Here is a 14,600-nt window from a genome sequence, read left to right as displayed (position 1 = left end):
CCTACCTGTCATCTGCATTACGAAGGGATGGAAGCCGAAAGCTAGTGTTTCTGTCAAGCTTTGACTGGCTTTTGGTCCTCTTGATGGAGCCTTTCAGGCGCTTGCTGAAGAACCCCTAGAATGAAAAGGCAGAAGGTGATGGGAGAGAAAACCAAAAGAGCAACTTTGCTGTCTCCTTACTCCTCTGCACCACCTCTGAAAAAGGTATTAAGATTTTTATAATGAAGACCAGAACAAGAATCCAGCTTTTAATTTTTTAATTTATAAATAAAAGTTGCTTGAAACCACCTGGTAATGGGATGAAAAATATTTTTCTTCCGGGATAACTGGGATAATTAAACTTTTGATAACACTTACCTTCTTATTTCTTAAATATTTTCTATAGCAGCTATGGTAGAGAAACCTCTAACATTGTTAATAGATTTTTTAAAAACAAAACAGTGTAACAGAAAAATATATTCCTTTCTCTGAAGAAGTTTCAATAGAAAAGGACATCTAGTAGGTAGTTTCCTGAATTAAATTAAGGGAAGAAAGGAAATGAGAATAGCATGTGCATGAGTGCACTAGAGGAATTTTAAAGGATATACTGATAGTGAGAAGAGAAGCTTTATTCTAAGAGCTGCCCCCTCAAAAAACCAAAAAAAAAAACAAATCAAAAACAAACCCAAAAATAAAAACAGAAAAAATAAAACTCTACAACCCTCCCCAAAACCTCTCAAAGAACACAAAAAAGAATTATGCAATTAGTATAAGGTAATGTGTTGGCAGTCTCAAAAGTGAAAATTTGGTCTACAGATCACCTTGGATATGCCACTTGTAAACTTAAGTTTTAAATGTAGCTAAACTGTCTTGAAATAGGTATCACTTATGAAACTACTGAAACATCTAGACTTCAGAACAAAGTAGTTTACAGTTTTTGGCCCCTGCTAGCCTCTTATCACTTCCACTAAACTATCTAGAGCTCCTTCAACATTTCCTAGTCTTAGGACCTGGTAACAATGACCATCCAATAAAAGTGTGTTGAATAATGGAATAAATGCATGCATGAATGATGACAGTCACTGCTTTCAAGTAGCAATTATATTGTTGGCAGATGAAAGGACACCTTACAGAAGTATACCAAAAATGTCTTGAGAAAAAGTTCTAATTCAAAGAAAAGTATTTTGATATTGGGAAAATGACTCTTTCTAGTCACCTTGAGATGAATATTATTTTATATATATAAAAGCTACATACAATAAACATTTCCATACGGAAGACAAAGAAATATGTCAAATCTTTTATATTCTTTTAGTTACCACCAAAGCCCACTGTTTTGGGTGAAGACTGTATTACTCAAGATACACTGGGTTACATTTATCTAGTCATCTCCCCATATTAATAGCACGAAACATGTTCCGCATCTATCTATGAGCCGATCGACTAAGGCAGATGGGGGCTTAGCTCTGTGCTACTCTCACCCGGGGTCTTGGGCTAAGGGAGGCTCCTCCTCTGCTCATCTATAGTTGCTTCAGCAGGAGAAAAGAAATGTGACAAGTTATGTCCTCGTTCTTAAACCTTCATGTCACTTCTAGTTTCATTTCATCAGACAGAAAGTCACATGACCACACCTGATTTCCGTGAGGAAAGGATATACAATGGTATTATGTATCCAGAAAGAAAACCGGGACTATCTGGTGAACAGTAATGTGGACTACCATAGTGCTTACCCACGCCAAGTATTCTGCCAACACACAGGCATTGCTCCTTTCATTTGAGAAAAATGTAAATGAACTTATTTGGATCAGAAGTAAACTATTTAGCTCACTGAAAAAAAATACTTATGTTATTTCTTGTTATTCCTGTAGCCCAAAGAATAAGTGTAGAAACTCTTGGAATATACCACATGGACGTAGTTCCCTAGGCTGTTTTTATTATAGGTGCATAGATTGACAGGAATAAAACAAGAAAACAAAACTGTTTTTTACAGTACTACATTTCTTTTTTTATTTTGTTTTAAAATTTTTCTTTTAAGATTTTATTTATTTGACAGACAGAGATCACAAGTAGGCAGAGAGACAGGCACAGAGAGAGGGAGGAAGTAGGCCCCCCGCCGAGCAGAGAGCCCGATGCGGGGCTCAATCCCAGGACCCTGAGATCATGACCTGAGCCGAAGGCAAAGGCCTTAACCCACTGAGCCACCCAGGCACCCCTGTTTTTAAAATTTTTTATTTAAATTCAATTTAGTTAACATATAGTGTATTATTAGTTTCAGGAAGAGAATTTAGTGATTCATCAGTTGCATACAATAGCCACTGCTAATTACATCACCTGTACTCCTTAATGGCCATCACCCAGTTAGCCCATCCCATTCCTGCCCTGCCCCACCGCCCCCACAACCCTCAGTTTGTTTCCTATAGTTAAGAGTTTCTTCTGGTCTCATCAAAATACTAGCCAATAGGATCCAACAGTACATTAAAAGTATTATTCACCACGACCAAGTGGGATTATTCCTGGGCTGTAAGGTTGGCAATCAAAGAGATACAATACATTAATAAAAGAAAGAACAAGAACCATATGATACTTTCAATAGATGCTGAAAAAAACATTTGACAAAGTACAGCATCCTTTCTTGATCAAAATGCTTCATAGTGTAGGGATAGAAGGTACATACCTCATTATCATAAAAAGCTGTCTATGAAAAACCCAAAGTGAATACCATTCTCAATGGGGAAAAACTGACAGCTTTTCCCCTAAGCTCAGGAACATGGCAGGGCTGTCCACTATCACCACTGCTATTCAACATAGTACTAGAAGTCCTAGCCTCAGCAATCAGACAACAAAAAGAAATAAAAGGCATCAGAATAGGCAAAGAAGTTGTCAAACTCTCACTCTTTGCAGATGATATGACACTTTATGTGGAAGACCCAAAAGACTCCACTCCAAAACTGCTAGAGCTCATACAGGAATTCAGTAAAGTGTCAGGATATAAAACCAATGCAGAGAAATCAATTGCATTTCCATACACTAACAACAAGACAGAAGAAAGAGAAATTAAGGAGTGGATCCCATTTACAATTGCACCCAAAACCCTAAGATACCTAGGAATAAATCTAACCAAAGAGGCAAAGAATCTGAACTCAGAAAACTATAGAATACTCATGAAGGAAATTGAGGAAGACACAAAGAAATGGAAAAATCTTCCTTGTTCATGGATTTGAAGAACAAACATTGTGAAAATGTCTATGCTACCTAGAGCAATCTACACATTTAATGCAATCCCTATCAAAATACCATAAACTTTTTTCAAGGAAATGGAACAAATAATCCTAAAATTTATATGGAACCAGAAAAGACCCCAAATAGCTAGAGGAATGTTGAAAAAGAAAACCAAAGCTGGTGGCATCACAATTCCAAACTTCAAGCTCTATTACAAAGCTGTAATCATCAACACAGTATGGTACTGGGAGAAAAAACAGACATACAGATCAATGGAACAGAATAGAGAGCCCAGAAATGGACCCTCAACTCTATGGTCAACTGATCTTCAACAAAGCAAGAAAGAATGTCCAATGGAAAAAAGTCTCTTCAACAAATGGTGTTGGGAAAATTGGACAGTCACATGCAGAAGAATGAAACTGGACCATTTCCTTATACCACACACAAAAATAGACTCCAAATGGATGAAAGACCTCAATGTAAGATAGGCATCCATCAAAATCCTTGAGGACAACACAGGCAACAACCTCTTCAACCTCAGCTGTAGCAATTTCTTCATAGAAACATCACCAAAGGCAAGGGAAGCAAGGGCAAAAATGAACTATATGGACTTCATCAAGATAAAAAGCTTTTGTACAGCAAAGGAAACAGTCAACAAAAACAAAAGACAACCGACAGAATGGGAGAAGATATTTGCAAGTGACATATCAGATGAAGCGCTAATACCCAAAATCTAGAAAGAATTTACCAAACTCAACACCCAAAGAACAAATAATCCAATCGAGAAATGGGCAGAAGACATGAACAGACATTTCTGCAGAGAAGACATCCAGATGGCCAATAAACACAGGAAAAAGTGCTCAACATCACTCAGCATCAGGGAAATACAAATCAAAAAAACCACAGTGAGATACCACTTCACACCAGTCAGAACGGCTAAAATTAACAAGTCAGGAAACGACAGATATTGGCGAGGATGTCGAGAAAGGGGAACCCTCTTAGACTGTTGGTGGGAATGCAAGTTAGTCGAGCCACTCTGGAAAATAGTATGGAGGTTGCTCAAAAAGTTGAAAATAGAGCTACCCTATGACCCAGCAAATTGCACTACTGGGTATTTACCCTAAAGATACAAATGTAGTGATCCAAAGGGGCACGTGCACCCAAATGTTTATAGCAGCAATGTCCACAATAGCCAAACTATGGAAAGAACCTAGAAGTCCATCAATAGATGAATGGATAAAGAAGATGTAGTATGTCTATACACACACACACACACACACACACACACACACACACACACGGGAATATTATGCAACCATCAAAAAACCGAAATCTTGCCATTTCCAACGACGTGGATGGAACTAGAGGCTATGATGCTAAGTAAAATAAGTCAATCAGAGAAAGACAACTATCATATGATCTCACTGATATGATGAATTTGAGAAACAAGACACAAGATCATAGGGGAAGGGAGGGAAAAATGAAATAAGATGAAACCAGAGAGAGGGACAAACCATAAGAGACTCTTAATCTCAGGAAACAAACTGAGGGTTGCTGGAGGGTGGGGTGGGGGAGGGATGGGGTGGCTGGGTGATGGACATTGGGGAGGGTATGTGTTGTGAATTGTGTATGACTGATGAATCACAGACCTGTACCCCTGAAGCAAATAATACATTGTATGTTAATAAAAAAATAAATAAAATTATAAATCTTTAAAAAAAAAAGAGTCTCTTCTGGTTTGCTTGCCTCTCTGCTTTTATTTTTCCTTCCCTTCCCCTATGTTAATGTTTTGTTTCTTAAATTATGCATGTGAGTGAAATCATATGGTATCTGTCTTTCTCTGACTTATTTCACTTAGCATAATACCCTCTAGTTCCATCCACGTTGTAGTACATTTCTTTTTCTTTCTTTCTTTTTTTTAAGATTTTGTTTTGAAGTAATCTCTACACCCAATGTAGGGCTTGAACCTACAACTCTGAGATCAAGAGTTGCATGCTCTACCTGAGCCAACTGGGCTCCTCTAAAGTATCCTATTTCTCAGAGACAGGCATTTTTCTGGTCTCCTATACAATCTTAGTGTTGCTAGGGAAAGTCACTGTCATTTGTTCTCCAAGGCAAAGGCTTTATTTACTACTTATTTTGATTCAATCAGGATGAGTCACCATGTTTGCTCATAAATGTAGTCAGCAAACCAGATCTGCGTTTATGGAGTTCTATTTGGATTGTTTATGGTTGGTTCCAAAACCACTGGCCTAAGTTTAGATTTGGCCTAAGGATCTGCTCTAATATCATATATAAATATATTTCTAACAAAAATAAAGTTAAGCATTTACCTGGGAATGTACTAGTAGATGTTCACTCATACAGTACTGTACTTTTTGTGGCACTTACTATATAATACTTTCTTGTTTTAATCCATTTATTTAACAAATATTTGTTTCATGTCTATTTGTTGTAAAGCATTATACCAGGTATTATAAGGGAATCAAAGATAAAACAAACACAAACTCTGCCCCCAAGGAGCTTATAGTTTAATATGGGATTTGGAAACTAAATTTAATATATATGACACAATTAGGGAGGCAAGTGTTCCTAATGTCTGGCATATTTAATCACAAAATATGTTTCTTTGAATCTAGCACACCAATGATTTTAAGTCATGCTATTATTTGATGTACACTAAGAAAAAAGCTGCCAATTCAACTATAACACAATGCTTCATCACTTAAAATTTTTATTTTGTACTAAGAAAGGTTTTAAAAGACTTAGACAGGTTTTGTCATATGTACACATAAGAAGAATATATGCAAAATAAATTGTTAAGGTATTCCTAATGCTTCTTTCTTCTGAACAACTTTTTGACTTGGGTTTGTTGTTCATGTTTTTCTACAGAATATCATCCTGTACCCTTTCAAGAATGTTGATGACGGAGTATCTTAAAAGAGTAACTTACAGGGATGTTAAAATATGAAAAATGTGCATCTTAGAATTGATAATATGATATTATTTTAGAGAGGTATATAGGAACTAATTTTAGGATTTCAGAAAAAGACAAGGTTACATCATCCAGAGAAACAAGGGGAAGTTATACAGAAGTGGAATATGCTAGGTCGCAGTGGGTAGACAAGATTTGGGTTTGGGGTGCTGATAAGCAAGGGTATTGTATGGAGCACAGCTTGAGAAATGTCATGGAGATAAGAACACAATGGGTATCCACTAAGTAGACTTAGTATATGATTAGAAATAGTGAAAAATAAGGTTGGGAAGGTGGTTTGTCCACCTATTAAGGCAGACTTATTGCTCCCATTGGCCCTTAAACTTTTAAAGGAAGATGTAATGCTTAACATCAACCATAGTATCTAAACTTTAGTGAGCACTCAATGTATATGTGAAATTATGGTTGTTCTGGGAATACAGATAAGGGAAAATCTAAGATAGCCCAGAGTGGTCAGTAATATTTCACAGAGGTAGTAGAATTTAAAACAAAATCCTGTTCTTACCTCCTTGATAAAACTGAAACATGGTTTTCACCTGAGAATATTGTTTAGCCTAGGCTATAAAGGTTGGTCTGGCATTATGTCTACTCAGCCATGTGGTCTCCCACGTGTTCAGGAAGACCACATAACTGAACAGATAATGTCACTAAAAACTCCCTATCTCCACGCTAGTCTCAGCTTCTGCTATGCCTCTGTCCTGGACCGACTATGCAATGAGCCAGCCTTCCAGTGACATTAACCTTACCAGGAAACCTCAGAATATCGAACATGCCCACTTGCCCACTGCCCCTTCTGAGCAATTCCTTATGAACAGATCACTACCCTTTGCACCAAGCAATTCTTCTCTGACTAAAGCTTATTGGACCAACAATGGGTAACTGACCTAACAGTCACTAAGAGAGGGGGCCTGGTAAGAGTCCTGCCTGTAGGATATGGTATCACCTGGTAGTCACCAAAAATTCCAGGCTGACTCCTGGCCATTCTCTGCTTCATGCTTTACCCTCCGCAGCTCTGAAAGCCTGAAATTCTCTACCTTCCCCATGCATCTCTGCTACTGCTCATATTCCCCGCCTTCTCCCTGGCTAGGTCATCCTTTCAGACTCAGCTAAGGCATGATCTCTTTTAGAGTGTTTTCTGACATGTCCTACAGCTTGCTCTAGATGAGGTGCTTCTATGCTTCTGGGTATTCCAAGTCAACAGAGCTAATCTTACATCTAGCACACTGCATGCTCGCTTATGCGCCAATAACCTTCCCTCTAAACTCTGAACTCAGGGCAGGGATTAAACAATCTTTGCCTCCCCAGAGTCGGTCTGATATCAGGCAATTTGTAGGGGTTCAATAATTGTCTGTAGAATGGAAATAACATGGGCAGTGAAATGAATAAAGCCATTGCAGTGTTTTTGATGCAAGTACCAACGTAGAAAGAGCAGGCAACTCTGAATCAGAAAGTGTGTATTCAAATCCTGTCTCCAATTTCTCCTATTGAATGACCTTGGAGAAGTCACAACTTCCAAGTTTCAGATTTCTTACCTGTAAAATGATGAATAAAAAATCGTCTTCCTAGGGCCATTCCAAAGAATAAGATAACTGAATGGAAAGGTATTTTTAGATAATGGAAAATGGGTCCCTATAAGTATGAACTGACTGTGAATTTAGGGGGAGAGACTCCTGAAGAGGTGAGGTAGAATCATGATTTTTTCCACCTTAGAAACTACAAAATCAGAGGAAGGGAAGGAAACTAGGTATCAGTTCCATGAGTAGCCGATATTTTGGCTCTTTTGTTCAGTGATGTATGCCAGTGCCTACAGGGATACCTGGTATATCGTAAGTGCTCAATTAACATTTGCTGACTGAACGAATTTACTGAAGGTTTCCTGGATATGAAGCACTGGCTAGGTGCTTTCCAATATGTAATACCGTGTAACTTATGCAACAACTCCACAAAATAGCTATTCAGCAACTTGTCTTAGGTCACACAGTTAATGGATGAGGAGTCAGGATTTAAACCCAGTATATTGAAAAATACTTAAAGTTTCATTCATTCATGTATTTATTGAGCACCTTTTATTGGCCACATACTTAAGGCACTTGAGATGCTGTTAGTGAACAAAACAAACACAAATCTTTGCCTTCATTAGGCTTCATATACTAGAGGAAGGAGACAGACAATAAGCCAAGAACATAAATTAGTAAAAGACAAGTGCTATAGAAAAACAGAGCCATGTAAAGAGCTGAGAACAGAAAGTGGTCACGATAGATCTTTTGAAGAGAAATGACACTGACTATAGACTTGAAGGAGGTGAGTTAGCCTGCAGGTATAAGAAGGGAAAAGCATTCCAGGCAAAGACTTTAAGGCAGAAGAACTGCTGGTATGTTTCAGAAACAGCCAAGAAGACAGTGTGGCTGGAGTGAAGAAAGCAATGGGAAGGGTTGTGGGAAATGAGCCAATGGGTAGCAGTGCTGGTCCCAGTAGTGGGTTGAGTGGGCAAATCCTGCAGGCCATTGTGAGGCCATCCTGCAGGCCTTAACTTTTACTCTGGTTTCTAAGGAAAGCAACAATAAGAGACAAGACCATCCAAAATGGTCACAAGTAACTATTTGCTTTTTTGAGAGAAATAACTTCAGCTATGAAAATTAGAAACATATACTGATTTAATATGGTTTGGAGTAAGAATGTGTGTTATGGGAACCATTCATTTTCTTTATCAAGAGTAGATCACTTATCAACAGCTGGGATACGGAGATGATGTCTGACTTCCCAGGTCAAATGGGCTGCCAAGTGGCAGAGTTCAACTTCAAGCCCAGGCAGCCTGACTCTGGAACCCTGGTTTTTTAACCGCTATACTACACTGATTCTCCACATTCTCATTCCTCTTCAAAATATTGTGGAAGGAGCTGAGATGTCCTTCAGCAGATGAATGGATAAAGAAGATGCAGTTCATATATACGATGGAATATTACTCAGCCATCCAAAAGGATGAATATCTACCATTTACACCAACATGGATGAACTGGAGAGTATTATGCTAAGTGAAATAAGTCAATCAGAGAAAGACAACTATCATGTGGTTTCACTCATACGTGGAACATAAGAAATAGAGCTGAGGATCATAGGGGAAAGGAGGGGAAACTGAATGGGAAGAAATCGAAAAGGGAGCAAAACCATGACAGAATTTTGACTCTGGGAAATAAACTGAGGGTTGCTGGAGGGGAGGTGGGTTGGGGGATGCGGTAAGTGGGTGATGGACATTAAGGAGGGCACATGATGTGATGAGCACTGAATGTTATACGCCAAGTAATGAAGCACTGAACACCACATCAAAAATTAATGATGTACTATATGTTGGCTAACTGGATTTAAATAAATACAAAGTAAAGATATATTCCTACAAAAGGTAAAAAAAAACAAACAAAATATTCAAGGCACTATGATATAATGCATTTTCTCCAAGTGTGCTGTACTTAATTTCCAGATATCTCTTATTACAGAATTATATACCACAAAAAGAAAGAAATGCACTATGACAATTTGAAAATATGAGGGGGGGGGGGAAGAAGACAAAATGCCCACCAGTATGACATCTGACTTAGAAAATTTGCCAGTAGGGCTCCTATCTATATAATTAAACTGAAGCAAAATCAAAACCCTACTGAAATTACTTTTATATGTAACTGATTCTGTGGTCACTGCAAGAAAAAAAATTCAAATACAAAATTCAGAAAGAGATGGATATCAAGAGGAAAATGCTTCTTTCACATCAAGTTATGACATCTATGTCTTACGTGACTGTGAGGAGTAGAAGATGCTCCTACAAGCTGACTTTAAAATCCAACAGCATCAATGGAAACAAAGGAAAAGACTGCAAATAAACTGATCTCATCCTTCTGACACCAACCTAATCTGAAAACATAGTAAAACACTCCAAACAAATCCTACCTCATCCAGTCCTCCTTGGAAATACTGTTGCTACAAGCTACAATTCTGAAAAATAGTAGAAAGCTTATCATTTAAACAACTCCATTGTCATAAAGCAAATGATACAGCTAAAATGACTTACTTTAATTAGTTGGTACTCCCTCTTTTCTGCCAAAATAAGGCTTAAATTTAGCAACTGCCAGTGAAAGGAAAAGCCAAATGTTGCCTTTCTCTGGAGCTTGGCAAATGTTAAGAGAGCGATAAAAGTTGCTCACCACCTACAAAGTGGAGTAACCCCCGAAGACTGAACTTGGCTATCAGGGCATGATTGGTAACTGAAATAAAACGGCTGCTATGCAACCGCTCTCAGAAGCCTCCAGGATGGTAATGAGCGCCACTGACTTGCTTGCATCCTTGGGCTGCCGCCGGTCCCTTAAGACATGGAGAAGTGGAGGTGGAGAAACATATCACCTTTCACAAAAAAACAAGGTGGTGTGCAACACAAGCCCGCTGCCATCCTGAATGAGACTTTTTCTTATAGTGGCCACACCAGGGATTAGGGAGATCTACATGATTTAACCAATTTTAAGAGCATTTCCTTAAAATAGTACACGACTCACAGTACAAAAAGCTACCTTGCCAACTAGAAAGGACCCAGGTGAGAACTGTTCTCATTCTGGCTTTTAAAAGTTTTTGTTTAATTAGTAAATTAATTTCTGTGCATTTGTGTATTTTAGCAGTTCATGGAATTATGGATTGCAATTACCCAAGAAGGGTGATGTCCTACATAAATTATTCCCTTCCTTACTCATTTAATAGATCTTAGGAGCTTACAGATGTTCTAAAGACGTTCACTAGAATCCAGTTGTAGACAATTAACAAGGAAGAAGGAAAAGGAAGAGTAACTGAAAATGTTAAACTGGACTTTCCAGTCACCATATTTTACTTCCTTAGTTTATTTTCCCTTTATTGAAAGTCCAAATACAAGGGAAACTCTAGGTAGCAAGGATAACAACAAAACAAATCATTGCAAATTGCTTTTAGTTAACAAGCAGTTTCAGTGTGGGTAATTTCCCCCCTAGTGGGGATTTGTTTTTGTTTTTTTTGCAAATTAAAGCATCAAAGGAGATGGGGGAAAGGTCCTATAATAAATTACAATTGTTTTTCTAGCCCAGAGCTGATGAATCAGAATCTCTGGGTGTGGAGCATAGTGATCTGCATTTTTGACAATCATCCAATGATTCTCTTTTATTAAACAAAGTAAAACATGTATTATGAAACTTTAAAACATACAAAAGCACATATATTAATACATTAACCACATATCCATTAATCAGACCTAACCCACATCAACATATTGATACACTATTAGATATTAAAATACAAAAGTAAAATATGTATATATTACAATATACATAGACATGTTATTAAATTTATTTTAATATGGTATAACATATTGATATATTAAGATTTGTTGCGGGGTGCAAACATCTTTTCTATCCCTAAGAATCTTCTTTGTCTTAAGAGATTCATTTTCATTTGACAGAACACTATTACATCAGATTTCTCTGGATTATTACCTTCCTGTTAAATTTTCTCAAACCTTTTACTTTCAACTTTATATGTTTTAAATGTACCTTTTTTAAAAAAAACCATTAGGTCTATTGAGGTATAATTTACAAAAGGAAACTTCACTATATTTAGGTGTATAGTTTGATGAGTTTTAACTAATCTATATATCAGTGCAACTAAGACACAGGTTTCTACCACCCGAAACATTTCTTCGTGCCACTTTACAATCAATCCATTCCTCCCACCTCAGCCCCTAGAAACCACTAATCTGCTTTGTCCCTAAGTTTTATCTTTTGCATACTGTCATATAAATGAACTATGTAGAATTGAGTTTTTTATCACCTAGCACACTGTTTTGGGAATTGATTCATATTACTGCATGTATCAGTAGTCCGTTCCTTTTGATTCCACATATGGATATACCAAAATATGTTTGCCCATTTGCCAACTGATGGGCATTTGGGTTGCTTCCAGTTTGGGTCTATTAAGAATAAATCTGCTAAAAAAAATGTGTGAACAAGTCCTTACGTGGACATATGGTTTGGGAACCACGAAATTAAAAGCTTGATTCGAAGTTCACAAACAAATATCATGGAGAAATGGCAACTTCTTCTTCTTTTTTTTTTTAAGATTTAATTAATTTATTTGACAGACAGAGATCACAAGTAGGCAGAGAGGCAGGCAGAGGGGGGGGGGTGGGGGAAGCAGGCTCCCCGCCGAGCAGAGAGCCCAACGCGGGGCTCAATCCCAAGACCCTGGGATCATGACCTGAGCTGAAGGCAGAGGCTTAACCCACTGAGCCACCCAGATGCCCCAGAGATGGCAACTTCTTAAAAGGATGTTAGTGAGATGGAGTGGTGGAGGGAACTTGAGAAGGGAAGGAATCCTGATGTTTTTTCCTTTCTATGTGAAATAGTTTTAGATTTACAGAAAATGTGGAGAAACAATAGAGTTTTCTCTTACCCAACTTCCCCAAATGTTAACATCTTACATAACCATAGTAAAATTATGAAAATGAAAAAATGAACATAGGGTAGCATACCGACAAATTATAGACCCAATTCTAACTTCACCAGTTTTCCCACCGTATTCATTTTCTATTGCCACTGTAATAAACTGTCACAACATGGTGGCTTAAACAGTACAAATCTATTATCTTACAGTTCTGTATGTCAGAAGTCCAACACGGGTCTCACCTGGCTAACATCATTGCATCTGCAGGGCTATATTCTTTTCTGAAGGCCCTAAGGGAATCTGTTTCCCGGCCTCCAGAGGCCACCCATGCTCTTTGGTTTACGGTCCCCTTCCTCCCATCTTCAAGGCCAGTAATGTTGTACCTTTCTGAAAGGTTCTGTTTTTAAGGCCTGTGATTAAAATGAACCCAGCTAGACAATCTAGGGTACTCTTTTCACTTCAAGGTCTTTAGCCTTAATCCCATCTGTAAAAATCTCTTTTACCATGTAAAATAACATATTCACAGATTCTGTGTATTAGGATATGGACATCTTGGGGGCCATTATTCTACCTTCCTTCCACATACAGTCTATGTAAGTACTTTCTAACAAGTGGGCCATTTAGGTTCCCAACATTTTGTAATCATAAACAATGTTGCAAAGAATACCTTGCGCATCTGTATTTTCATACTGATGGATGTGTACCTTCAGGGTAGACTGCTAGAAGTGAGATTGCTGGGTAAAAGGGTAGGCACATTGGTAGCTTTGTCAAAATCCCCTCCAGAAGCGTTGCACTAGTTTGTATTCCCATCAGCAATGTATGAGAATGTCTGTTTCCCATGATCTCACCAACTAATTTATTGTCATACTACATAGTTTTTGCTAGCCTAGAAGGTGAAATAGTATCAAAATATTGTTCTAATTTGCATTTCTCTGATTATAAGTGAGTTTGAACATTCTTTTTATATGTGCAGGACAATTTTTATAGCATTTGGGAATTACTGTTCATACTTTTTTCTCCCAGTTTTTCTATTGGGTTCTGGTCATTTGTCCCTCAATTTTTTTTTTTTTTTAAGATTTTTATTTATTTGACAGAGAGAGAGAGAGAGATCACAAGTAGGCAGAGAGGCAGGCAGAGAGAGAGGGGGAAGCAGCCTCCCCGCTGAGCAGAGAGCCCGATGCGGGGCTCGATCTCAGCACCCTGGGATCATGACCTGAGCCAAAGGCAGAGGCTTAACCTACTGAGCCACCCAGGCACCCCTGTCTCTCAATTTTTAATAGTTCTTTATATGTTGTGAATGTTTTCTCTAAGCTGGTTATCTTTTAACTTTGTTTTATGATGTCTTTTTGCTAAGTAATTTTTTAAAAAAGATTTAATTTACAGAGAGAGTGAGAGAGAGCGCACGTGCGTACTGGGGGAGTGGTAGGGGGAGAGAGAATCCCAAGCAGACTATGCCCTGAACATGAGCCCAGCGTGGGGCTGATCCCACAACCCCAAAGCAAACTGAGTCAGATGCCCAACTGACCGAGCCACCCAGCCACCCCATCACACAATTTTTAAAACTGTTTTTGCTTCTGGCTTTTCCATAACCACTACCAAAAGGTTTTTTCCTACATTAAGGTTATCAATCTTTCCTTCTGTACTTGCATGGTTTATTTATTCATTTTATTTTCCATTTAGATCCTTAATCCATTTGGAGTTTATGCTTATGTGAGGCGTGACATACATATCTAATTTTACCTTTTTTCCCAAATGACCACTCATTTGTCCCTACACTATTTCTTTGAAATGCCAACTCCTCAGGAAGCCATTCCTGATTTCTCTAATAAGAGTTACAGTCTCTTGCCTCTGATTATCTAAGCTCTTTTGTTTATATTACCGGTTTCCTCTGTCTTGACCAATAGTTAGTTCTATTCCTATGTTATATCCCCTACTGAGCCTTAACTCCTATTTTATATCTCCT

General features: G+C 38.0%; 1 protein-coding gene across 4 annotated transcripts in view; it reads right to left on the bottom strand.

Annotated features, from left to right (window-relative positions):
- RASAL2 (RAS protein activator like 2) overlaps window positions 1-14,600 on the bottom strand; it is a 347,599-nt gene that overhangs the window by 58,317 nt on the left and 274,682 nt on the right. For all 4 annotated transcript variants that reach the window (XM_080825128.1, XM_080825129.1, XM_080825127.1 and 1 more), the window contains one exon: window positions 6-115. In XM_080825128.1, coding sequence (XP_080681254.1) covers window positions 6-115 — 110 coding nt within the window. The remainder of the gene's footprint in view (window positions 1-5; window positions 116-14,600) is intronic.

The sequence above is a fragment of the Martes martes genome (genome assembly GCF_963455335.1).
Source record: "Martes martes genome assembly, chromosome: 15".
In the NCBI taxonomy this organism is placed as follows: Eukaryota; Metazoa; Chordata; class Mammalia; order Carnivora; family Mustelidae; genus Martes; species Martes martes.
This window is presented reverse-complemented; position numbering and strand designations above follow the sequence as displayed.